The sequence below is a fragment of the Pyrgilauda ruficollis genome, unplaced genomic scaffold (genome assembly GCF_017590135.1).
Source record: "Pyrgilauda ruficollis isolate IOZ18807 unplaced genomic scaffold, ASM1759013v1 scaffold31, whole genome shotgun sequence".
In the NCBI taxonomy this organism is placed as follows: Eukaryota; Metazoa; Chordata; class Aves; order Passeriformes; family Passeridae; genus Pyrgilauda; species Pyrgilauda ruficollis.
This window is the reverse complement of record NW_024524489.1, coordinates 8,187,495-8,211,612: the sequence shown is the minus strand read 5'-3', so window position 1 is coordinate 8,211,612 and position 24,118 is coordinate 8,187,495. Positions and strand designations below refer to the sequence as shown.

The 24,118-nt window shown below is 50.8% G+C and overlaps 2 protein-coding genes across 5 annotated transcripts in view; one reads left to right on the top strand and one right to left on the bottom strand.

Annotated features, from left to right (window-relative positions):
• ITPKB (inositol-trisphosphate 3-kinase B) overlaps window positions 1–4,544 on the top strand; it is a 66,866-nt gene extending 62,322 nt beyond the window's left edge. The window contains exon 8 of the mRNA XM_041473961.1: window positions 2,162–4,544. Coding sequence (XP_041329895.1) covers window positions 2,162–2,377 — 216 coding nt within the window. The 3' untranslated portion in view covers window positions 2,378–4,544. The remainder of the gene's footprint in view (window positions 1–2,161) is intronic.
• Window positions 4,545–14,703: 10,159 nt separating this feature from the next.
• STUM (stum, mechanosensory transduction mediator homolog) overlaps window positions 14,704–24,118 on the bottom strand; it is a 47,539-nt gene continuing 38,124 nt past the window's right edge. The window contains exons 4-6 of one of the 4 annotated variants that reach the window (XM_041473998.1): window positions 22,998–23,006; window positions 18,578–19,568; window positions 14,704–15,004 (exon numbers count right to left, since the gene is read on the bottom strand). In XM_041473998.1, coding sequence (XP_041329932.1) covers window positions 19,534–19,568; window positions 22,998–23,006 — 44 coding nt within the window. In that variant the 3' untranslated portion in view covers window positions 14,704–15,004; window positions 18,578–19,533. The remainder of the gene's footprint in view (window positions 15,005–18,577; window positions 19,569–22,997; window positions 23,007–24,118) is intronic. The other 3 variants (XM_041473997.1, XM_041474000.1, XM_041473999.1) reach the window with 3 other exon arrangements.

Genomic DNA, 24,118 nt, shown 5'->3' with positions numbered 1-24,118 from the left:
ATACCCCAAACATACCTTACCTGAGCTGGTTGGAGCACGACAGTACAATCTCTGCTTTTCAAATGAATTTTATACAGAAAGGAGTGTCCACAACACCAACATTTTCTATAGTGGAGACTCAGAGCTGATGGGAAAACAAGGAGGGAACGCTACGTTTTTTGGCCATTTCAGGAACTGAAATGCTCCACAACTTAATGCAATAATTTTGCTATTGCAAACAAAACATGAGAGTGTGTGTCCTTGTCATGTGTGCTGTAGGAATAAAGAGCCTCATAGGAACCTTCGGCTCCCAGGGCTCAGGAGCCACAGCTCCAAGAGCCCACTGTCCCTCATCCAGAGGCACGTGAGCCACCTCAGCCCCAGCCAGACACGGAGGGTCCTGCCGGGAGCCAAAGGGAGATGGGGCTGTGCCTCCTGGTGGCAGTGTCTGGAAGGCAGTTGGAAGGGAAATGTCAAAACCGAGGGTTTCAGGGCAGTTCAACACAGGAAACAAAATTCTCCCTGAAACCGAGTGCCAGGGTTTCATTTGAAAACACAGAAACAAAGCAGCCTTTCAAAGAGGGTTTGAAAGGAGTTTCCACTCCTTAAAAATTAAAAAGCAGCGGCTTTGACTTTCCATCCCACTTTGAGATGAGGCACAGCAGAAGGTCTGCCAAGCTCTGTGTCCCTCCATGGGGCCCTTGCTGAGCAGGGCTCCTCCAAGGAGCTGCAGGGGAATTGGGCAGTCCAGGACACGCAAATGAAGAATGTCAGCAAAAGGCTTTTCCTTAAATTTAGAATGCTCTGTCCTGGCCAAGAGAGGACTATAAGAGGTTAGCAGGAGGAGAGCTAAAGATAAGCATTTCTCGGAAATAATACGCATCTCTGGACCTTGGACATTTTCCCAACACACTAGAGGAAAAAGTCTCCTGAAAAATGTAAATTCATAACAGCTTTTGCAAACAGTGCATGCATCCTGTTCAAAACCCTTGCCTAAAGGTAAAAAAAGCCCTTCTGATAGCACGGATGTGGGAGTCCCCAGTAACATTTAGTGCTGCTGTTCTGGAGGGCTGACACCAGCTGGATTCTCTTCCATGTACCTACACATCCTAAGGGGCACTTGTGGCTCTCAGTGCTCTGCATCACCTCTGCTACAGCCCTTGCACTCTGGTCACCAAGGTCCCTATTTGTGACATAGGGGAAAGTGAGTTTGTAATTCACCAATTCACTCATATCAGGATTTCGAAAGCAGTTTTCATTTGGAACAGCTCTGAAATGCACCCATTGGTGCTTTTCTGTAGAAGCCCCTGCTAAAATCTTCTGACTGGAGTAAAAGATTAAGCAGAAGAGCATGATGGTGACTGGCTTGATACTGATTCACGTTTCCTAAGCACTGGGAAGCCAGAGCAGAGCTGCTGAGCATCTCTCTGCTTTGTGTGTGGTGACCGCTGGGCTTGTGGGGTCTCATCCCACTGCAACAGGCCTTGAGACTTTTGCTGTCAGAGCCCAAATGCACCTCTTGGCTTCCCTGGTCTTGCCCAGGCCACTGCTTGCTGCAGGATTTTCCCAAAGGCTGTTCAGGATGGATATGAAGGAGCCCTTCAAAGCAGATGCAGCCAAGTGAACTCAGAGAAAAGGAGATCCATACAGCTCTATACCTTGCATCCCCAGAGTGCTGTGAGTGCCAGGAGGATATTCTAGGGCCAGTCTGGGTGTAATTCAATGGAGTTTGAAGCAGGAGACAGCAGGTTTCAAGTCACTTGTACTTGGAGTGTCCCCATCCCTGCAGTGGTGTCTGCAGGATTGGTGAGTGCGAACAGCACAGGCTGGTCACAAAGAACCAGCCTTGAAAAAAATCCCCATCTGAAGGTTGGGACAATTCATCTCACTCCTTGCTAAGGGACCTTAGCTCATTTTCCAAAATGACATCTTTATCTTTCATGCCCTTGTTTTTCTGATCCTCTTCTGCCAAGACCTGGGATTTGTATGAGTAAATCAGCTTGTCCAAGTGCCCCATTTGCATGTGCAAACACAACCAGTGGCACACAGAGCTTGCTTTTCCTTATGTGAAATTGCAGCAGCATTTCTTGGAAATGCAGCCTGAGATAAGGTGTCTGAAAGCCCCAAAGAGGGCTGAAAATGAGCAGCAGGAGCACCACTAATTGGTCTCACTTCTCCACAGGTAATTGGGAGCTCTCTCCTCTTCATTCACGACAAGCAGGAACAAGCCAAAGTCTGGATGATTGACTTTGGGAAAACCACCCCACTGCCAGAGGGACAAGTTCTCCAGCACAACGTGCCCTGGGTGGAAGGGAACAGAGAGGATGGCTACCTCTGGGGGCTGGACAACCTCATTCAGATCCTGACAGAGTTGTCCCAGAGCGAAGACTTGCGTTAAAGCCGCGCATCCGACTCTGCCACTACCCCCAGCCTGCCCCGACTGACTCTTCTGAACTGCACTACAAGACACTTTCCAGCCCTCGCCCTCCCCATTTGAAAGCTATACTCTCCCTATTTAATGTGTTTTTGTCGTGTTGTTTTTTTTTTTTAGGTTGTCTTGGTTGTTTCCCCCCCACCCCTCCTTGTAAATAGAGAGCTAACCTGCCAGAGCAAAAGCTGAACTTGAAACCTTGGCTTTGCAGAGTCACTGGGAGCAGGTGGCCCGGGGCAGCCCGGTGGGGTTGCTTAGGCAAGTGCATGCTTCCCCTATCGTGCTTTTGTCTCTTGCTCAGCCTGATGTTAAGAGGGCTGGCGGAGGAAGGAGCCTCTTCCTGCACCAGGATCATCCTGAAAACACTCAGTGATGTGCCCAGGACCCTCTGGAAGTCAGAGAGTGTGAGCATGGTGTGGAGATGGTGAAGGACAGTGTAGTGGGAGCCCTTTAGTTGTCTCTGCCAGCACCTTTCAGCCCAGGGAGCTGGCTGTGCCAAGTCCTTCAGAGAGCTGCCAGAAGGGCAGATTTGGGGTCTAATTTGTGTTCAAGACATCTTGTAGAGGTTGCTGTCATTTTTGAGTGGCACTGAGGGTAAGGGTTTCCCTCCTGCTGCAGAGCCATGTAGTCAGGCACAGGTATTTGCCATGGCCAGGTGCTTCCCACCCACATTCCCCGTGCTGGGTGCCCTGGTGAGCAAAACTTTGGGCTCCTCTCTAGACCCCCAGCTTCCCCACTAGGAACTGCTTCCAGCCTACCTTAGCTGGTGTCTCCAGTCCTCCCTAGCTGGGAAAAATAGCTCATAAAGGACTACTATGAGACCTAAAGTAGCCATCCAGGTTGATAAGTCTTTTTTGTCAGCAGCTGAGCACACGTGTAGTGCCACCAACGCTCACACCTAGCCCAGGGCAACCCTCCTGCCTGGAGCATGTCCATAACTTCCATCTGCATCAGGTGAAGGGTCACAGCAGCAAGGCAGCACCCAGGTTAGACACCTTTGGCAAAGCAAAGCTGGGGTCAGGCATCCCCTTTTTCCACAGAGCTGCCTGTGGCTGCGCTGCTCCCCAGCCTGCTGGGGCCGTGTGAGGGCCCTGTGCTCCCTCTCCTGTGAAAACACCCAGTTCCCTGTTTAGGGTGGAGGCTATTTTTTAACTTCCTGGAACATTTGAAGCGAGTGGCGGCAGGGCTGGTGCACCAAAGTTCATCCCTGGGGAGGCTGGCAGGGAGGGGAGGCTGCGGCAGGCCGGGAGCCCCCGCGTCGAGGAACCTGCAGCACAGGATTTGATGCAGGAGCTTGGCAGCCACGAATCCCTCACCTGCTCCATCCATCCCCAAACCCACTGTCCCATCTCTCTCCCCAGGAGCAGGGCTCCAGAGCCCCTCTGCCATAGTTTGATGGGTCCAGCACCCTTGATGGGGGAGACTTCCCTTGCAGCAATAAGGAGGAGGAGGAGTTGGCCACCAAGCCATCTGCAGCCAAGCCTCTTTCCCAAGGACTGAAGTTTCCTAAGGTTTTTCTCAGTTCATATCTCACCAGACAGGTGTCTTTTGCTTATCAGATGCCATTGTAAATGGTTGCACTGTTTTAGCTCCTTGCCAGGCTTCCTAGACTAGCCCATGTGAAAGTGCCTTATAGACTTTGCCTCTGTTCCATTAGTGTCATGGAAAAGGTTGGGGTTTTTTTAAGTTATATTTATTTTCATCCCATTTTAATTGCACAAAACACTAAAACTTAATGCATGGAATATTTTTTTTTAACTGTGTTTTTTAGTTTTTAAGCCATGCCTTTTCCAGCTTTGGCGAAAGGCTGTGAACAGATATGCTATGTAGCTATGTACCACTTACTGCTGTACTTTAGCTTCGAGCTGCTCTTATATATGTACGTTATTTTTTAAGCCTGTTTATAAACCAGATCCCTCGCTTCGTGGCTTCAGAAGAAGCAGATTGTTGCTCTCAGATGTCTTATGCTTTCCTGGAGGCTGGAATGGTTGCTGTGAGGGATTTTCCCTGCTCCCACCACACCTCTTGGTCATTGGGTAATACAGAAAAAAAAATCCAAACCGGTCTGGAACACCAACGCACAGTGCCTGTAAAAAAATCCTGTAACATTGCAAATAAAGGCATATGGGAAGCATTCCCCTGGTGTGCAGTCAGTGTCTGCCCTGTGCAGCTTGTGGCAGCCTTGGAACAGCCTTTCATGTCCGTGGCTGGGGGGAGAATCAGGCTCCAGCAGTGCTGCATAAAAGCAAGAGTAGGGAAGGACCCTGTGCTGGGAACAGATCCTGACAAACAGGAACTGGCTCTTCAGGGAGCAGGGCAGGAGGAGAGCAGAACTGGGGCTGTGGGAAGCCCAGGCTCAGTGGGAGCTACTTCCCAGAGAGGCCGGAATTTCTCCATCCCCTTTCTGCAGGGAAGGCCACTGAAGGCAGCTCCAATTTTTCTGGAATGTTTTTGGCTCCCACTGAGTGGTTTCTGAGTGCCACCCTGTGATTCCTGCACTGGAGAACAGCAAAGCACCCAGGAGAATCAGAGCTACTTGGCACAGCCAAGCACTGCCCCAGCTCCTCTCCCTCTCAGCTGCACTGTGGGCAGGGCCAGAGGGTTTGGACCACAAAAAAACCCCCAGATTTTTTCTGCAGTGAAGGAGGAATCAGGCTGTAGAGCCTGAAGGCAGCTCCAGGAAGGCAGCTCCATTCCCTCCTGGCTGGTTGTGCAAGCACAGGACAGCAGGAGCTGTTCTGGCACAGATGTGACTAAAGCCAGGTTAGTGCCCAGACCCTCAGGAGCAGCCCAGCCTGGGGACCAGACCTGGCTCATCACGGGACCTCTGAAGGAAACTGCAGGAGAAACCCTGCAGTGTGGAATTTGGAGAGTAGAAACCTCTTGGTGTGAGGCAGAGCTGGCAGGACACTGGATGTGAGGCTGCTGCCTGTGCACCAGCAGTCTCTCCTGGGCTGTGGGAAAGCAAACACGTTTCCTGTCTGACTGCTGAGCTCACTCCAGCAGAACTGACAACCCTGATTTACTTATTGGTCCAGTTTTTGGGGTCTCTCTGGTCTGTGACTCCTCTTCCTACCTTCAGAGGAAAGCAAAAGCCTCCAAAACGTACCCAGCTGCACCCTGAAATGCAAAAACAGAGGGTGAAGAACCCTGTTCTGTGAAAACCTCTCTTGAGAGTTGAGGAAACACCATGATATTGTGGTGGAGAGTGTGCAGAAAAATTCACAATGCGAGAGGCTTATGTCCAGAGACAGAGGAGTGCTGTAACTTTTATTTGAGTAAAGGGAAAGGCCATGGGGCATTTCCCCTGGGGTCTACCAAATTATTGGAGGATGCAGCCTCCTTTTTATCCGAATTTCCCTCTTCCTTTCCCAATTGACTTCGGTACTTGGAAGGTACAGACTTCCCAATAGGCCCACTGCATATCCCCCTCTAATATGCACATGCCTCCTTTTTTATATATATATAACAAAACAATATTCATCATTCCATTCAGTCCTTGTTCTTCTTCTCTAAGTTCAGGAATTTACCACAGCCTTGGCTGAGCAGCAGTCTGTGTCAATTGGTAACATTTTCTAGAACTGATAGTTTCTCCCATTCCTTCCCTATCTATAAGTCCCTGGCCCTATCTACAGGCAGATTCACGTGGTCTGTAAAGACACATTCACCCTATTCCTTTCAAGAGGAAAAGGGAGTAAGTCAGGAGAAGGAACCCCTTGTGGCTGAGTGCTGGCATCTGCTGACCCTAGGGTTTATCAGAGGGTTGGGATGGGGCACGGCACATGCCACAGCAAGAGCCTGGCTTGGCCTCCCTGCCTGGCTTTACTGCACCCACAAAGCAAAGCCCAGAGCTCCCTGCCACCTTATTATGCATTAATAAACTAATTAATCCATAAACTCAATACAGAGAAGAGGGGCCAGGACTTAGATTAATGCAACAAAGAAAGCTTTACACCTCGCTGAGGTGTCTACCCTTCCAGAACAGAGCCTCCCAGCACCTCCAGCAGTGCCAAGAGTGTAAGCTCGTCTGGAGGGGCAGCTCGTTCTCTTCAGCATTGTCTGGTTGGGCACTACTTGACAGAATGAGCCTCCCATAAATCAGGGGGTGCTGGGGCCAGCTGGGCATTCCAGCCTGTGGAAATGCAGGACATGGGTGTGGTGGTTGACAGGGGTCAAACGCTGTGCTCGGCTTTGTTCCCAACACAGGCTGGTGGGGTTTTGGGGGTCTCGGGAGGGATTTTACCCCTGCCATGGGTGATGCAGAGCAGCCCCCATCCTGAAGCTCAGCAACAGCCCCAGGGCCCCGTGTGCTCCTGCCCGGTGTGCCTGGGGGGAAGCAGGAGGGAGGAGGTTGCTGGAGTGGAAAAGCTCCTGCCTGTGTGCTGCTGCAAGGGATGCATGGCCGGGGCAGCACCGGGACACCATGGCGCCTCTGTTCCATTAGTGTCATGGAAAAGGTTGGGGTTTTTTTAAGTTATATTTATTTTCATCCCATTTTAATTGCACAAAACAGTACAATTTAATGCATGAGAATTTTTTTTGTTGTTGTTTTAACTGTGTTTTTTAGTTTTTAAGCCATGCCTTTTCCAGCTTTGGCGAAAGGGTGTGGACAGATGTGCTATGTAGCTGTGTGACAGGATGGCCAAGGTGACAGGCTGGCCAAGCAGCAGCTGAGTGTGGAGGGAGCTGACCAGCCTGGGGATGCTTTTCCCCTCAGCCACTTTGTCGTGGGGGCGTGCCTGGCACCTCCAGAGTCCTGCTGGCCTGGAGATGTTTTGGGAGCGATGCTGCCGGGGCACCCTCCTGGCTTCAGTGGGGTGAGCTCGCATTTGGTCTCAGCTGCACAAGGGCTGTGCTCCCCCTTCTGCCGGACCTTAAAAACCAGACCTGTGAAAAACGCCAATCACTTGTTTTTAAGATTTTAAAAGTTTAATAGTAACAAAATGGTTGTAAAAGTAGTAATATAATTAGAGTAATAAAAGTTTGGACAATTTGGATTAGGACAATATGAGACAAAAAACCCCAAAGAGTTACGGACATTCCGGGTACCTCTTTCTGGGCAAAATAAGCCCGGAAAAGGACACCCGTTAACAGAGGATTAACCCTTAAAAGCAATAGCCTGTTGCATATTCATACACCTCATACATGATGCATAATTCTATTCAAACACAGGATTCTGTCTGGTCAGTGTCAGCTTCTTCCTCTTAATCCTAACAGCGTCTTCATGGCTGAGCAAGGTGGAAAGAAGTTAGTTTATTCTGATAATGGGGAAATAAATTCTCTTTCTCTGAAAGATTAGGTGTCCTGTGGCTGCTATCTCGGTGCGAGTCCTCTCTTAAAAAAAAAAAAAAATTACATAGCACAGTTCCTATTTTAACATTATGTTATAACCTAAAACTATATTTAAGAAAGCAAAGAACTACTTAAGAAAATTAACACAGCACAACATTCTAACAGAACACATACAATATTCATTTTAACATTTGCCAAAAGCCAATCATAACATACGCATTTTTCACAAGACCCGATCCCCCCCGAGTCCCGCGTGGACGCGGGCTCCCGGTGCCGGGCGGGCTCCCGGTGCCGGGCGGGCTCCCGGTGCCGGGCGGGCTCCCGGTGCCGGGCGGGCTCCCGGTGCCGGCGCTTCCCCCGCGGGCCGGGAGGTGGCACTGTGCCCCCGGACACGGGCAGGGCAGCGCCTCAGGGCGGGGAGAGAAGAGCCTCAGGGCGGGCAGGGCCGCGCCTCAGGGCGGGGAGAGCAGCGCCTCCGGGCGGGCAGGGCCGAGCCTCAGGGCGGGCAGGGCAGTGCCTCAGGGCGGGCAGGGGGCAGCTCCTCAAGGCGGGCAGAGCAGCGCCTCAAGGCGGGCAGAGCAGCGCCTCAGGGTGGGCAGGGCCGAGCCTCAGGGCGGGGAGAGCAGCGCCTCAGGGCGGGGAGAGCAGAGCCTCAGGGCGGGGAGAGCAGAGCCTCAGGGCGGGCGGAGCCGAGCCTCAGGGCGGGAAGGGCGCCCCGCGCTGCCCGGGATATTCCCCGTGGATGCGCCCCGGGCGCCGCTGCTTTCAGGCTTTTTCTCCACTCCCGGCACTTTTGGGGTTTGGGTTTCCCCACTACGAGCTGGGGAGGTGGTTAAAATTAATAAACCCCGCTCTTTCTTGCAGCGGCTCCATCGCGGAGCCAGCCTGAGCAGGGCAGCGGGTGAAGGGTTCCCGCTGCCCGCATCTCCTTGCGGGGTGGTTCTGGGGTGAGAGGCTGGGGGAACACGACTGTCCCCCTGTGGCATTGCAGGGTTGGAGCCCCCGGCAGCCCCTGTCCCCTGGGGACAGCTTTCCCACTCCCACTCGAGTCTGTATTTTGTTCACTTCCCTGCCCTCAAAAAAAAAATACAAATTTGTTCTTATTGTGAAGGGTAAAAACGAAAAATTTAGAAAGCCCTGGGAAATGGGAGAAGGCAGGGCCCTGCTGTAGTGTCCGCTGGTTTGGTTTGTCTTTTGTCCTGTAGTTTGAAGTGCATGGAAGCGGTCACACTGTGCTCCTGCAGTCCCGGCGGTCCCAGGCAGGACCTGCCATGCCCATCCCACACTTCACCCCAGAGCGGAGCTGTGGGCACAGCTCTGCCCCATCCTGCACCTCCAGTGCCTGCCCCACCGCGAGTGATGCCTCCAGCAAGGAAGGCTTCATATGGGGATGTACTGCTGTGGGGGTGCCCCGGGGGCTGTTGTTGCTTTTATACAGTCAGGTGTTCTCTGTCCACCCTTAGGGGACCTGTCTCAGCAGTTCCTGCTGCTCCCCAGGATGCAACTGTGCTTCCACCCTGGAACAGCCAGAGAGCACAGGAGAGCTGCTGCTGGTGCCACTCAGAAGAGAGAAGCCCATGGAGGAGGCTGCTGAGTGAATCCAATCTGGGACAGCTCTGGAGGAAACTGAGAAATGTTGGGAGCCCAGCAGCTCATCCCACTTCTGGCACTGCTGCACTGCCTGCTTGGGGCTGGTTTGTTGGGACATTGTGCCTCCTACCATTCATTTGGTGTGTATTAACAAAGTCAGACCTGCAGGACCTGGGGCCAGCGCCCCCCTGTCCACATTGCCTGGTGCCAGGGTGTTCAAACACACTTTCTCTAGTGTAGAAACCTAAGATTTGAAATCACCAGGACAAAGGAGCACAAAAAGAAATAGAGGCACAAAATTATTTACTCAAACACCTGACCAGAGCCAGGAAACAAAATCAAATACTTTAATTTCTAGTGACTGACCTCTGTGTCAGCAGGGGCTTTTGCTCCAAGATGTTTTACATGCTGCTTTCCATGGCAGGACCCCCAGAACTGCTGCAGGGACAAACACACAGAGACCTTCTTCTCTTGTAGCAGTGGGGTTGGCTCAGGGAAGGGAATGTCAGAAGAAAAAGCAGCAGGAGTCTGTAGTAGCAAGATAGAGATGCTACAGATATTTGCAAAAGATCTGTGGCTAAAAAAAACATTTCCCACTGGCAGCGTGGTATCTTTTTCTAGAGCTAAATTCATATTTCATCTCTTTTTATGCCTCCGGAACAGCGAGGGGAGATGGCAGGACCCGTGGGTGGGCTCTGCAGGGTGCCATGTGCTTCCTCCCACCATTCATCAGCCCCAAGCAGGCGCTGCAAACGTGCCCTGCTGCGACTGCCACGTTCTGCACGTGCCCAGCTGCTTTTCCCATGGGAAATGGCTCTGCAGGAAGGCTCACCGGCCCTGTGGTTTGCAGGGGGATCAGAGGATGTCTCTTGAGCACTTGTGAGCCAGCATGGCACAGCCCACAGTGCTGCTGCCCAGGGAGCATCCCCAGGGCAGGTTGGTGCCATCCTGTCCTTTGAACCACTTGTATCCTTTGGCCACGGGTGGGACGGGCAGTGACAGTGGCAGCTTTGGTGGGACAGGCAGTGACAGTGGCTCTTTTGGTGGGCAGAGGTTCCAGCAGGGCGGGTTGCAGCATTCTGAGAGTGCCAGGGCACTCACGTGACAGTGGCTGCTTTGGTGGGACAGGCAGTGACAGTGGCTGCTTTGGTGGGCAGAGGTTCCAGCAGGGCAGGTTGCAGCATTCTGAAAGTGCCAGGGCACTCACACCCTGTCTCTGCAGGGACAGTGGTTCCTAATCCCTGTGCTGTCCAGGCTGCTCAGCAGCATGTGGGCCCTTGAATAAACAGAATTTAAGCCTGGAATCTGGCATTCATCTGTCTGGCCTGAAATCAAGGCCTGTCCCTTAAAAACCCACAACTTCCCTTCACATCTCTGGCAGTGCAATGCTTGGTGTGCCCCAGACATAAGCATACACTCCTCCCAGTCTTGCAGCTCACATCCTCTTCCAGTGGGCTGCAGTTTTCCTGTGGAAACAAGCTCTGAAATATCCTGTAATTATAGTATTACCTCCTAGGATCAGGTGCTACCTTCTCATAGCTGCATGTGGATCTGAATGTGTATTTGGACTGCATGGCTTTGAGGTTTAGAGGTAGTACAAGCATACCTCGCAATAACCCTCCTCTGCACAGACTTTTTTTTTTTTTTTAATGGTTGCTCAGGCTAGTTTGAAAAGAACACAGTTAAGATTATGCTTTTGTAAATGTGTATATCTCTAAATGATCCAATATCCAGGTGGTGTATTTCCATGTCTCTGCATGGCCAGCAGTGAGAGCTGCTGGTGGGCAGACCCTGGCTCCCTTTTGGGGTGAGCTGCAAGGTGGGACTGACCCCAGCCCTCCTGCACAAGCTGCCTTTGCCCCACCAGTGTAACAGCTGCCAGCAGCCCAAACTCTCCCAGACGGCCTCATGCAAAGCCCACCTGGTGACACTGATTGCTCTGGAGCGTGCAGGAGGTCACAGCTGCTCCCCGTCACCCTGGAGTGGTGTTGGTGCTGTGGCTGCAGCCCCGTGGGGCTCCCAGCAAGAGCTGCTGCAGGACGGGATGTATCCTAGAGGTGTACGGCAGCTGTAAGGAGGTGAGTTGGTTTGGGGAGGATGCAAGTGGAGAGGGAGGGAATTGTCCCTGTTGTGTGGTGGTCGCTGGAAAGGGACTTTCCTTGGAGCCACCACTGTGTGCTGCACAGAGCAAGGGCTGGGCTGTGCTCTGAGGGCACCTGGGCTGGCTCTGCTCTTGAGTTGGGGGGTGAGCCAGTTCACCCCTGAACTCAGGGTGAGGTGTGTGCTGGCTGTGGCCCTTCTTGGGTGTGGAAGAGGTGGGTGCCCAGAAATGTGGCATGGAGGTTTTCCCTGTGTCTCACCTGTCTCCACCAACCTCCAGTTTTTAACTTTGCTTTTGTGTGGTTTATTGCTGATTTTCCTCCTCCCCTTCTGAGATGGTTCCATTAGCAGGGTGCTAAAGAAATCTCTTTGAGATAATCATCCCAGATCTCTCTTGTGGGCTTGCCACGTGCTGGTGTGCCTGCATGGGTGTATTAATAGTATCGCACTACTATGTGTCAGTGTTCATCCCAAAGTGCTTCCCCTGCTGAGGGCTGAATAGAAACATACAGCAGGTGAAAGGAGCTTCTGCCTCACCTCCCAGAGCCCTCAAAGCCATGGGGTGTGAGAAGACCCTTCCTGCTGGTCTTGCACCAACTCAGAGTTTGGCCCCCTGATCCAGCTGGGATCTCCCATGTGCCTCCCTACCCACAGTGACTTTGGGGAGGGAGCAGAGCAGTGGTGTTGTGGCAATGTTCATCAATGCTCTGACAAGCTGCTGGCCCTTGTGGCAGAGCTGCCTTTCATGGGAAGGCTCTGCCACCTGCTCAGCTCTGCTCGGGTGTCTGTGGCCAAGCTCCTGACAGCACGTGGGCTGTTCTCTCACAGGGAGCAGGGATAATGCACCTGGAGTCATATTAAAATGTTAAAATTGTGAACAAAACCCTGTCAAGAAGGATTGCTGGTAGGCATGTGCACAAGGCAACACGGGGTGGCTTTTCCCCCTCCCTTGTCTCCATTCCAGAGGTTCAGGTGAGGTTCCTCACCAGCCTTCTACTGCTCTGGAAGGTTCTGGTTGTGAATTTCTTAAGGAAGCCATGCCCTGGCCTCTGCCTCCTCTCCTCAGGGGATGTGGGTGTGGGCTGGTGTCTGCTGGATGCTCTCCATCACTCACTGGTGGGAGGAGAATGAAAACCCATTTGGAATCAGGGATGATGGGCTTTCTCCAGGTGACACAAAGAGACTCTGCATTTCATTCCAGCTGTCCAGCAATAGAATATATTTAACTTTAAAAAAAAATATCCACAGTATCAAAACACAAGAAGTCACAATCCAATACCACTCAGTGATATAAACAGGCATACAAATGGTCCTCTGCAACCCCTCAGTTTGGCCTCCAGTACGAAAAGGAAAGGTGGGCTCACCAGCAAGGTGCAAATGGCACAGGTGGGCAGGCCCCTGCTCCCTCCTTCCTAAGGTGGAAAATCTGAGCTACCCGTGCATGGCCAAAACCACAGAGCACACAGACTAGAGCCAGCAATCCCCCTCCCAGCCTTGGAGCAGTGCCTGTGCCGGTGTGGGGTGGGATGGCTTGCTGGGTGTCTGGGGGAGCACTGCCATCATCTCCAGCAGTGCTGGGAGAGGTGAGCCCCTGTTTTGATCCCTAGCCAAAATGTGCCATTCCCTTCCACCTGCCTGTTGAAGGCGTTCTCAGAGCTGGAAGATGAATTGAGCTGCTCTGGCCTTTGCCATTCTTAGAGCCTGAACAAAACCTTCACTTCCCACTGCACCATTCCAGCAGTGGGGACAGGGCATTGTTGCTTCCCTCTGGCCACTTGGGTGGGTGCAAGAGAAGCAGGACTTGACTTTTTGCCTGGCTTAGGTATTTATACAGATGACAGGAGGAGGAAGGATGGGTTGTGGTTAGCTTGAGCTCTGGTGGGATTCACTGTAATTAACCCTGCTTCAGATGGTGCTACTGTGACCTGGGGTTTTGCACCATGCTGCTCCCACAGGGGGATGGGAATGCTGAGTGCCAGTTTGGGAAATAAATTGCAGCACTGCTTCAAAGTGCATCATGTGTGTGAGCATGAAGCAAAAACAGCTGGAAAACACAGGGCTGTGTTGTGACGCCATGGTTAGCAAGTGTGTGGGAGAAGACATGGCTTTTACCTGGGAGGAATGTCAGAGTAGCCAGGGTCTCCTTGTACCTTGGGTTTAGATGCCAAGGAACTCTTGGTGGTGTCTTGCAGTGGATGCAGTTTGGGCTGGGTAGCAATAAAATGCATCCTGGCTGGAGTGTATGCATGTGTGTGAACTGCGGGGTCAGCCAGAACAAGCAGGAGGCAAGGAATAAAACAGCCCTCTGGAGAATACTGGGACTGTGATCTTCAGCTTCCTGCCCGCACAGCTCAGCACAACACTCCCAGCAAGGCTTAAGGGCAATTTGCAGCACAACTGGAAGGTCTTTAATAAAAGGTGTGCACACAGGGAGGGACATGCAGCTTTGTGTCTTGGGAAGCACAGGGTGTGGCGCAGATGGAGTCCCTTCTCACACCTAACTCTCCTGACCCGTGGTTGCCTGTGCCAGAGCTGCTCCCAGCACAAAGCCCCACTGACCTGCCCAGCTGTGACCACCCCCAAACCCCTGCAGCAAGGATGGCCAACCAGGCAAAAGGCTGGGAGGGTGGGGGTCACCTGCCAAAGCACCTTTTCCATGGTAAATACGGATTTGGCAACACCAATGAACTTGGGAAAATGGTACTGTGCCTTGCATTGCAATGATTGGGTTGATCCAGGATGAAGCTGTTTTTTCACTGGGTTGGTTCCTACCTGGAATTGCTTTCCAATGAGTAGTAAATCAGTTGTTCAACCCAGCTGGGTTCAGGTACCAAGAAGCTATTTCATTAAAGCCCTTTTTTTCTTTTGCTTTTTGTTTGGGGTTGTGGGTAGGTGAGAGAGTAGCTGTTTGGTGTTTAGTTGCCAGCTGGGGTTAAACTATGATATCCATAAATTACAGAGTAACAGAAAAATATCTAATGTTTTCTCCCATTCTCTCCCCTCAGGCCAAAAGCTAGAGGCCTGCATGTTATTCCCATTTTCTACAGCTGCTCCTGCAACTTTGGACTCTAGATTTTGCCGCCAATATTTGGTTTTGGTTTAGTATTTCAGTTAGATCATATACATATTTTGTTCACCTTTGTAAAAGCAGGAAAGATCCAAAATTATTTTTAGCTTCTGTGTTTTACACTTAGACCACAGTGGATTTTTTTCTTCCACTACACACATACACGCCTCTGATTTTTTTTTTTTTTTTTTTTTTTTTTGGAGAAACCTGGTTTTCACAATCAGAAAGGAGCAGCAGAAAATTCTGTTGCTGGCAGATGGGGGTGAAGCAACTGAATTTATTCTTCATTACCCACGATCACTCTTTAGCTGTAAAACTGGCATGTCAAACATCTACATTTACAAAGCAGGTGATGGTGCTGGGATAGCTGGGGGCCATGCACTTCGGACCAGAGGAGGGGCTCGGGCTGTGCCCTCTGGCTGTGCTGGTTTGCAGCTGCTCCCACAGGAGGGAAGGGAGTTATCCAGCCTCCTGGAGGTGGAGGTGTTGTCCCCTCTGCAGTGCTTCGGAAGGAGGTGTGAAAGCGCTGGGTGGTTAATTTTACCCTAAAGAGAAAGAAAGTAATTGTTGATAGGGGAAAGCTCCAGATTTTCACTCGTACCTGTGTCTTCACAGCGTGGCTCTTCTTGTCAGTGCCTGGATTGTGGGCACCAGACACACCTCTCCAGATGCTGCCAGCTGCCCACAGAACTCTGAGCTCTTGTGAGAGGAGCAAAACCAATCATAGTGGAGGGTGTGGTACTAAAGATGGGAAGAGCAGAACCCCCTGGTGAGCACAGCCCTGCCCTGGGCTCAGTCTCTGAGCTCCCCACTGCTTGCCATGGGGAGACCTGAAGCCAAGGTGAAGCCAATCTCACCATTGCCTGAGAGCAGGCTGCTGCTCACACCTGGGCTGGGGGGAGACTGGCAGTGCCAGTTGTATTCAGGGCTATTGGAAAAAGCAGAGGGATTTATCATTTTTATTACTACCACAGGACTGCCTTGGGCAAAATGCAATTTGATGCTTGCTGCCTGGTAGCAAGGCCAATCTATGAAGTGGCTCCTGTCCTAAAGCTGAGAGTGGGAAACTGCTTCTAATTAAAATCAATTAAGCAAATTACCACAATAGGCAAAAATAAGGCTTTTTGTCCTGGGTGACATTTGACAGATTTCAGTGCCTCTGAAGTGGTGCACTGAGTGTTTTCTTGGCTTCACCAATTCAATAAGAAGATCAAGGATAAGAAAAAAAATTACAGAGCAAAATGGGAAAGTAAATTATAAATCCCACACCTTATCTGTGCAGGGCTCAGACTCCTTCATGCAATAAATGCAGGCAGCACCCAGACCTAACCAAAGTGATGCTCTCAGAGACCTGCAGCCATCCCAGGGAGGGCAGCTTTTCCATTCAGTCCTTTCCCAGCCAGTCTAATTCTCCCATCCTCACTAGAGCACAGAGATAGACAGCACCAAGTGTGGCCCAGAAGTTCAGCAAAACCCTGGTGATGCTGATGAGGAGCTTATTCTGTCCCTTTTTGTTCCCAGGGGACCTTTTGTGCAGGTGCTGGGTCTCTGGGATGGGGCATCTGCTGCTGATCTGATATCTGATACCACAGGGGATGTGACTTTTGGCACTTTAGGCCCAGTGAAAATGTCATCTTGTTTATTCCTCCCCTATCTTGTGCTGCCTGTCCACTACACATTTAAATCCACAACCCAGCTTCACAGGCACCAGAAGTTTTTCTTAAGCCACACTTGCTGCTCCTCTTCCAAGGTTTTGCCTGGTTCCTTTTATCCATGGCCTGTTATCCATGTCTGCAGGGGCTCCTGCACACCCATCCTGACACCACAGCACAGCTAACTTGGTGCTTAGACAGTGTTTGGTGTTTGCACTTGGCCCAGCCATTCTGGTTTGGCAAAGGTGAGGGGGAACCATTGCTCTTTGGCATTGCACGTGCTGCAGCTGAGCAGGCAAGTGGTTTGGTGGCTTCAGGGCCAGTTACAGACCTCAAAAAAGAGTTCTCACTGATGACAGCAGCAGCTTGTGAAGGTGTTTTCCAGATGTGCTGCAGATTCCCCATTTGCTGCTGGTTAGGATCCTATTTATTCCTTTTTTTCTCAGGTGGGAAATGAAGGAGCAGAGATGGTCTGTCTCACAGGGAATGCTCCGTTCTGTAACACCTGTACAGCCCAGCAAGCCACAGAGCTGCAGATGCACAGCACAGGCCACTCCCTGAACCAGTCCCTTTGGTAGAAATGGGCAAAGACACTTGAAATTGTTGAATGTTGTGAGCAGAAATCCTTTTGGCCATCGCTGTGGCAGTGGTGCTCTTGAGGAGCTCATCCCCTGGCTTTAGGGAAGGTCCCAGATGGCTCTTGGCTTTTCACCACTGACCTGCTTGGTTGGTTTTCTCCAGCTGCTGCTGTCCCCCACGCCTCTCCCTGGCAAAGCAAGGTAACTGTGGCTGGCTGCAGCCTGGCATCCTGGCAGGATAACTGGGCTGCTTTTCCTCTGGAGCACTTCCAGCCCTGTCCTAGCTGAGAAGCACCCTGAGAAGCACCAACTGGTACTTGTCTTCCAAGGAAACCTTTGCTTCTCTGCTGCCTGTGTTGTGTGGCTTGTGTCGCTCTAAAAACTGGTGGTTTTTCATATCTTTTCCTCTAAAATGACAAATGCAAAGTCTTCCTGTCTGCACCGTGCATGATCTTCACTTTCTATGCAGTAGCTCAAAAAGTGGAGCTCAGCATCCCTGTTTGGATACTGGGCAATGACTAAATACCTGCTTCTGTCTGTCCAGCATGGCAATACAAGCAACAGTTTAGGGTGTGAGGCCAGAGAAATGCAGCCTGAGTTATTCCTATGCTTCTGCCATGGGTTTGCTTAGGAGACCTGTCCTTTTTCCTTACTCTATACTGAGAGCTGCCTGAATACACTGCCCTGCCTGAAGTCTGGCTTGGTAAAATGTACAATTAATTGTTTGTGTTACAAATTTGCCTCCTTGTTTATATTTTTTTCCAATTAATCTGAGATCAGAGGAAATGCTTGAGCCAGCATCTTCACAATGAAAGGTGGTGCTCCCAAGGCTCCTAATTCTCTGCCCCTTCCTCCTGTTCATGTAGCCTAAAGCTTTTCATAGTGCCCAGCCATAGAAGGGTGAAGTGAAAAAAGTCTGTCATCCCTTCTGATGCCTGCATTGGATAAATAGGCATAGTTTGGAGGGATCCTCTCCCGCCACAAGTTAGTTGGGACTGTGGATGCTGCTTTATCCTCAGCCCTGAAGAAAGATCTCCTGAGCTGAGATAGCAAAGAGGTACTGATGCCTGCTTTCCACAGGCTGTGGGCTCACAGCACAGTGTGGGCATTGGGCAGGGAGGAAACTTTCTGGGAAGAGAGGTGTTGCATTACATCCAGACAGGATGCCCAGGCATCAGGAGAACAGCAGGGGCTGTGGGGAGGCTAAGACAGAGGTTTGCACCAAAACACCCAAGGAGCTTCCTACCCCAGGAGCTCTCTGTGGGATCACTGACAGGTGTCTTGCCCAGCACAGGGCTCTCCTCCACCCTTGGTGGGCAGCTCAGGGCACTTGCTGCTTTTTGACACCCCAGCTCTCTTTACAACAGGAGGCATTTTAGCTGACAGGACCTGTTCTGTGTGAAAAATAAAAATCTTTGTTAAAAGGAGACCATCATAGCAGGAGAGGCTGGACACTTGCAGGGCAGTGGGGTCTGCTGCCATCCCTTTCTCACCATCTGCCTCCTGGCAGGAGCAGTGGGCTGGGAGTGGGTCTCAGCTCTGCCACGCTTGGGTGGCTCCTGGTTTTGGCAGAGGGTTTGCGTGAAACTCCTCTGGCTGGAAGGGCCCTCCCTGCGTGTGAGCAGCCTGGCTTTGCCCTCTTTCAGCAGGGCTCCTCCTGCCTTCTTTCTGGGGAGGAAAAGCATCCAGGTGCTGGCACCAAGCCAAGCTCCTCTCACCCTAGTGCAGTCAGAGGGATCACTCCACCTGCAGCTACTGCAACTCTGCACATGGTGTTCAAACCATGAAATCACAGCCCCACCCTATTTGGCCACGGGCCTTCCAACCACAACAGCTCCCAAGCACCTGTCTAGTACCAGGTGGAGATCCTGGAGTTTTGGATACTTACCTGGGGAAGCAGAGCTGGGATGCTGCTTCAGCCAGGAGCACTTGTTGTGCTCTAAGGGGATCCATTTCCAAAGCATGGAGACACTGCCAGCAAGTCCCTTTCAGGGGCAGGAAAGGTTCTTTGGCTCCCCCAGTATTGTTTATACGAGAGGCTTTGGGCAGTACTTGCTGCCCTAGAGGCAAGGTGCTGCAGGATGCCAGTCCTGTGCTAGGAAAAGTGTCCCCTGGGCTGGTGGGAGCTCTGGTCTTTGCACGGTGGCAGCGGGTGGAAGCAGGGGATGGCCCCGGTCACTTCAGCGGTACAATACAATTTACAGCAAGCACATTTCTCAAGACATCTGCGGGGACAGAGCTTCAGTGAACATCATATCTACACAGGCAGCAGAGAGGGCTGGGTTGGACCCTCCACTACTGCAGAGCAGTCACAGACGGAATCTCGGGGCAGGAAAAAAGTACCACTGGTTTGCTTTTACATCCTGTACGTGTATCTATGAACAGCTCCTTGGCATTTGATGTTCACAGCCAGCGTCCTTTAACAGCGAGCATAAAAAGGAGGCAAAATCTCTTCAGCGACCTCCCCCTGGAGCAGAGGGAAGGCAGGATCTCCCCCTCCCTTGGTTCAGCTGCATGCCCAGGTGCCACCTCTGCCAAGGGCGTTTCCTTGTCCTGGCACCCTTGTCCTCCTGTCCTCCTCGTGGGCCGCCCACCTCCTGCTGGCTGGGACCAGTCCAAGGCCAGCCGTGCTTGCCTCATCTCCGCTGCTCGGGGCGTCAGTGCAAGTCTGCGCCGGCTGCTCTGCATCTCCGCTCCGCTGGACGGGCACGAGGACCGGGCAGACACAGGGAGACAAAACAAAGGGGACAAGAAGAGAGACAAAGGGTAATGAAAAGGTCCGTGGCCCACGGCTGCCAAAGGAAATCTCTCGCCGTGTTTCTCTGACCATACTTGTCCCAGCCACTACAGCTGCTGTGGGATCCCCTGTTCCTTGTAGCCTGTGAGGAGGGAGGGGAAGGGAACACGATTAGAGTTAATTCCAAATGAGGACCCTCGGTGAGGCTCAAGCAAGCCACAAGCCTGGTTTACCAGGAGTGGCAAAAATAAAAAAAAACGTGGGAAAACAGGGGGGCTGCCACATTCTCCCTCGTGGCCAGGCTGCCCAGGGCAACCCCTGCCCTGCTTTAGCCAACAGCTGCCTGGTGCTGCCTCCTTCCTGGGCACAGCCATGTGGATGCTGGCAGCCAGCCCTGCTGCTCTGGCACCTGCCTGCCACCAGCCTGGCACAGGCACCTCTGCTTGAAGAGATTTGTCCTGGATTGTCAAGCAAATTGTATTCTATTTGCCATCTATGGCAGCTGTCTTCTGTTCAGTGGGCAGTTTTCCTTATCTCTTCCACAACTATTCCTCCCTCCCGGGAGACACATGCTGATAACAGGCTATTGAATGTCACTGCATGGCTGATAACAACTACAGCATCCCACTGGGAGACGCTCCACCCAGAGGGAAGAGCCAAGCATTCCTACCAGAGATAAAATTTGGAGGTTCTGGAACACCAGCACGGCTTTCTCCACTGGATTTTCCCAGAGGAACAGCAACTGACTCTTCCACTGGATCTTCAGAGGAAGACTACACCCTTCTACAGGATCCCTGCTCCAACAGAGCCACACCTGACACTCCAGGAGGACTGCAGCCACAATTCCAATTGGACTGCTACCAACACCCTGACCAGCAGGGTGTCAGGTTATGTTCTGACTCTGTCAGTGTTGTTTTAGTTTACTGCATTGCTTATTTTATTTTTTAATTTTTTTTTCCACTGGTAAAGAACTGTTATTCCTGCTCCCATATATTTTGCCTGAGAGCCCCTTAATTTAAAATTTATAGCAATTTGGAGGGAGGGAGTTTACATTTTCCATTTCAGGGGAGGCTCCTGCCTTCCTTAGCACACACCTGTCTTTGGAAACCAATACAAGATTGTGAGAGCACAGCAGGTACCAGTGGTCACCAATTCCAGCCCAATAACCTACAGTTTTTATGGAGTGTGTTTTCCTGCAGTGCAGGGCAAATGGATGCCCTTGTATCCTGCTCCAGAGACACGGCTGTTCCCAAGCCCTGCCCTGGTACCTTGTTCATCCCACACACATCTCTCCTTGGGATCTACTTGTTTTTGAACCTCATCCTCCCAGAGCACTGCCAGGTAGGAGGGAGGTTGGTTTCCTCTATCCATCTTTGCGTTCCCCTGCTGGCTTTTGCTGACAGCACTCCCCAGCAGCAAACAATTTGTGCTGCAGTTTGCACAGGTGAGCAAACACCTCCTGGAAGAGAAGGGGAATGCCTTGACTCACAGGATGAAGTGTCAAACACAGATCATGGGATGCCTCTAATGATATCCTCACTGCCTGGTTCTGCACTTGCTTTGCTCCAGCCCAGCAGAATTACAGGTGCTTTTGTTAGGGCACAGCAGCCATCCAGTGGGCCTGGAGGAAACCAATCTTTTCAGCAGCAAAACCAAGGAAACTGCCAGGATCCCTGTTCCTTCACATCCTTTCCTCTTCCTGTGGCCATGAGGTTGATGCACTTCCCAGCCAAGACAGCAGAGCCCTTGGGGTCCCCAGTGTGTTGCAGCCACATGGATGTTCCAAGGGCTCAAGCAGCCTGTCCTGCTGCTTGTCACAGCTCCTTGGGCTCCTGGGGACCCAGATAATTACTGTCCTGCACATAGGCTGCAAATCCCACAGGGAACAGCCTCATCCCCTGGCAGGGCTAGGGCAGGGAAGGGCAATAGCAGAGCACCTGCAGCTCCTGTGCTAGTACAGGATGATGAGAAAAATACTGGATTTTTTAACACTTTCCTAAGTGGTTGCAATGACTACGCCAGAAGCTTTCCCCACTTTCCTTTCAAGACAAGCATGTTATTCTGACTGTATCAATGCAAAAAATCTCCTTATTAAAGAAGCAAACTGCCCTTACTTGCAGTGCCCGCCACAGTGAATATCTTTCAACTAAAAAACTTTTTTCAATCTGGAGGGGGTTTTTTTCTTAGCTTAACTAACATAAGTAGTCTGTCATTTTTATATTTTGAATTTCAAAGAAGTCTGAAATTTTATATCAGAAGAATGCTTAACTTTTCAAACACTTTTCCATTTATGCTTTGTAATATTCTTTCTAACCCTTATGTTAGGCTTTTTTAAGTCCCTTAGAAAAACTGAACATAAAATACCAGCAGGTGCCAGAACTCCTATCTTTAATGGACTTTTTGCTGAACTAAGAATTGACTCCAGCGAATGAACTTTGCTGTACTTTGGAAAAAACCCACATGTTCGCCCAGGTTTGGCAGCCTGGACCTCCTGCTGCTAAACAAGCACAAGGGACAGAATAATGACACTTAACTGAATTTCTGCCTATTGTGTGCAGCTGAACAGAAAGACTCTCATCTCTTTCAAACAGCTTTTTCTAGGGGGCAAAATGATGATTTCACATGCATTTATGTTTTAAGTGTGAGTCAGCTCTGAAGGCAATGTGAGCTGGCTGGAAACTTGTAATTTGGGCTTGTCTATGGCATGGGTTTGATTTGTTTAGGGAGCAGAGTTAAAAAAGCAAACAGCCCTATGGACCAGAAAGGTGGGGCCTGCCTTAAATCTTTAGCTAAAGTAAGAGTAACCTACTTGTACAGCCATGCCTTTATTGAGATATAAGAAAATTAAGATTGAGAAATCCTTTCAGTCTGGCTGTCACTGTTAAAACTGGCTGGAAGGAAGTTACAGTGGCCAAGCGTGTCTCTTTACATGACCATAAGCCAAAAAATGACCTGTCCTATGCTAAACTTGTTTCTTACAATACTTCAGACTTATCAAATAGTTTATATGTGAAAACAGTTATTGCATTTCTTGCATAGGACTAGCTGTTCTGTATGAAGCAGCTTTACATTAATATGCCTGCAATAAAACTGAGGTGCAATTCTGTAGAACAGACAGCTCTGGGTTCAGGATTAAGTGGGCCTGTGCACAAAATTACTGATTGAATCAAGTTTACTTGAAATTGCACTTCTGTAAACCATTGCACGTAAGATTGAGGCAAAAGGAACCCAGTCTATGCACAGGCTGTCCTTCTGGGGCTGGGTTCATGCAGAGGGTGGTTTCAGGATGCTCTCAGTGCTGAAATTCCTGCTCTGCTCCAAGGGTGCCCTTGGGGCATCCCCAAGGGCATTTCAATGCTGTGTGAAGATTTTCAGCATCCCTGGGGCTGTGCAGCCACAGGACAGACACAGACACAGTCGGACACACACATGTAAAGGCTGGACTTGGGCAGCGCTGGCCAAAGTGAATTCCAGTTGTCCGGCCCCGACTGAAGCTCGCTGCTCTCCATGGGAAACTGCCTTGGAACTTGAGGAGGAGGAGGAGGAGGAGGAAGAACAGAAACAAACTTACCTTGTGAGACTTTGATGGTGAACAAAAGGAGGCAAAGGAACATGAAAGAAAGAGAGAGGGAGAAATGTAACTGTAGATGGTATATCTGAAACACATGGAGAACCAGAAGAGAATGAACAAACTGAGGCTGCAGAGTAAACAGAGAACAGCTGCTCTACCCTCAGACATTCACACCAGGGCTAAACATTTCTTTAAATCCTTGTACTTGAAGTGGATCATTTCATTTGGGACTCTTGTTTAAAGATGATGGGGGAATCCTCATCTGCTTTTCCAGCCCCAGGCAGAACAGGCTGGATGGGCTAACACCTCTGAGCAATGCTCCCAGAAACTCTCTCCTCTGTGCCACTGGCATTTCATGGGTTTGACTGAAGGGGAGCCACTGAAGGAAGGTATCAAACAAGACATCACAGTGTACCAAAGGGCTCATGAGATACCATTCACAGTCCCAGAGCTGGGAAAACTACACCTGAAGAGTTTTTGGCAGCTTCCCTGCTCAGTTTGCTTGTGCCCACAGGTAACACAACCACAGCATGCCTCAGCCTGTCTGGGTGCTTCAAACACTGGGGCTATTTAACATTCCTACAATGTGTTAAGAGCTTGCCCCACTGCTGCATTTGGTAGGAAACTGCAAAAAAGGGTATTTTAACTACTTTCCTCAGGTTGGGGGATAGCTCTTTTTAGATTTTTTTTTTTTAAGTGTAGTAAGTCCAAGCAGGCAATTTGTCCTTGGAATTTTTTTCTATCTCATGAAGGGTTACTGGTTGGTTTGGGCCTCCTGCTCTCCTTTCCTTCCCAGGAGAGCAGTGTTACCTGCCCCAGCAGGGCTCTGCAGAGCAGAGAGGCTCGGTGATGCTTTCCCTCGGAGCCCGAGCAAACAGTGACTGTGCAGTCATCTGCTGCTGCTGCTGGCAGGGTCTGAACAGAGTAATTAGCAAAGGAGTGATGAGGATGGCATGATTACAGGTGAGTTCTCACTACTGGCTGGCGATCAGCCCCGAGAGTCAGTTGAAGTCTCCATCCAGTGAAGCCGAAGCGATGGTGCAGCTAAGCACATCGTTCATTCAGGGGCCGAGAGCCAAGGGAGGGCTTCCTTCAGAAACCAGGCTTGACTTCTTGGCTGC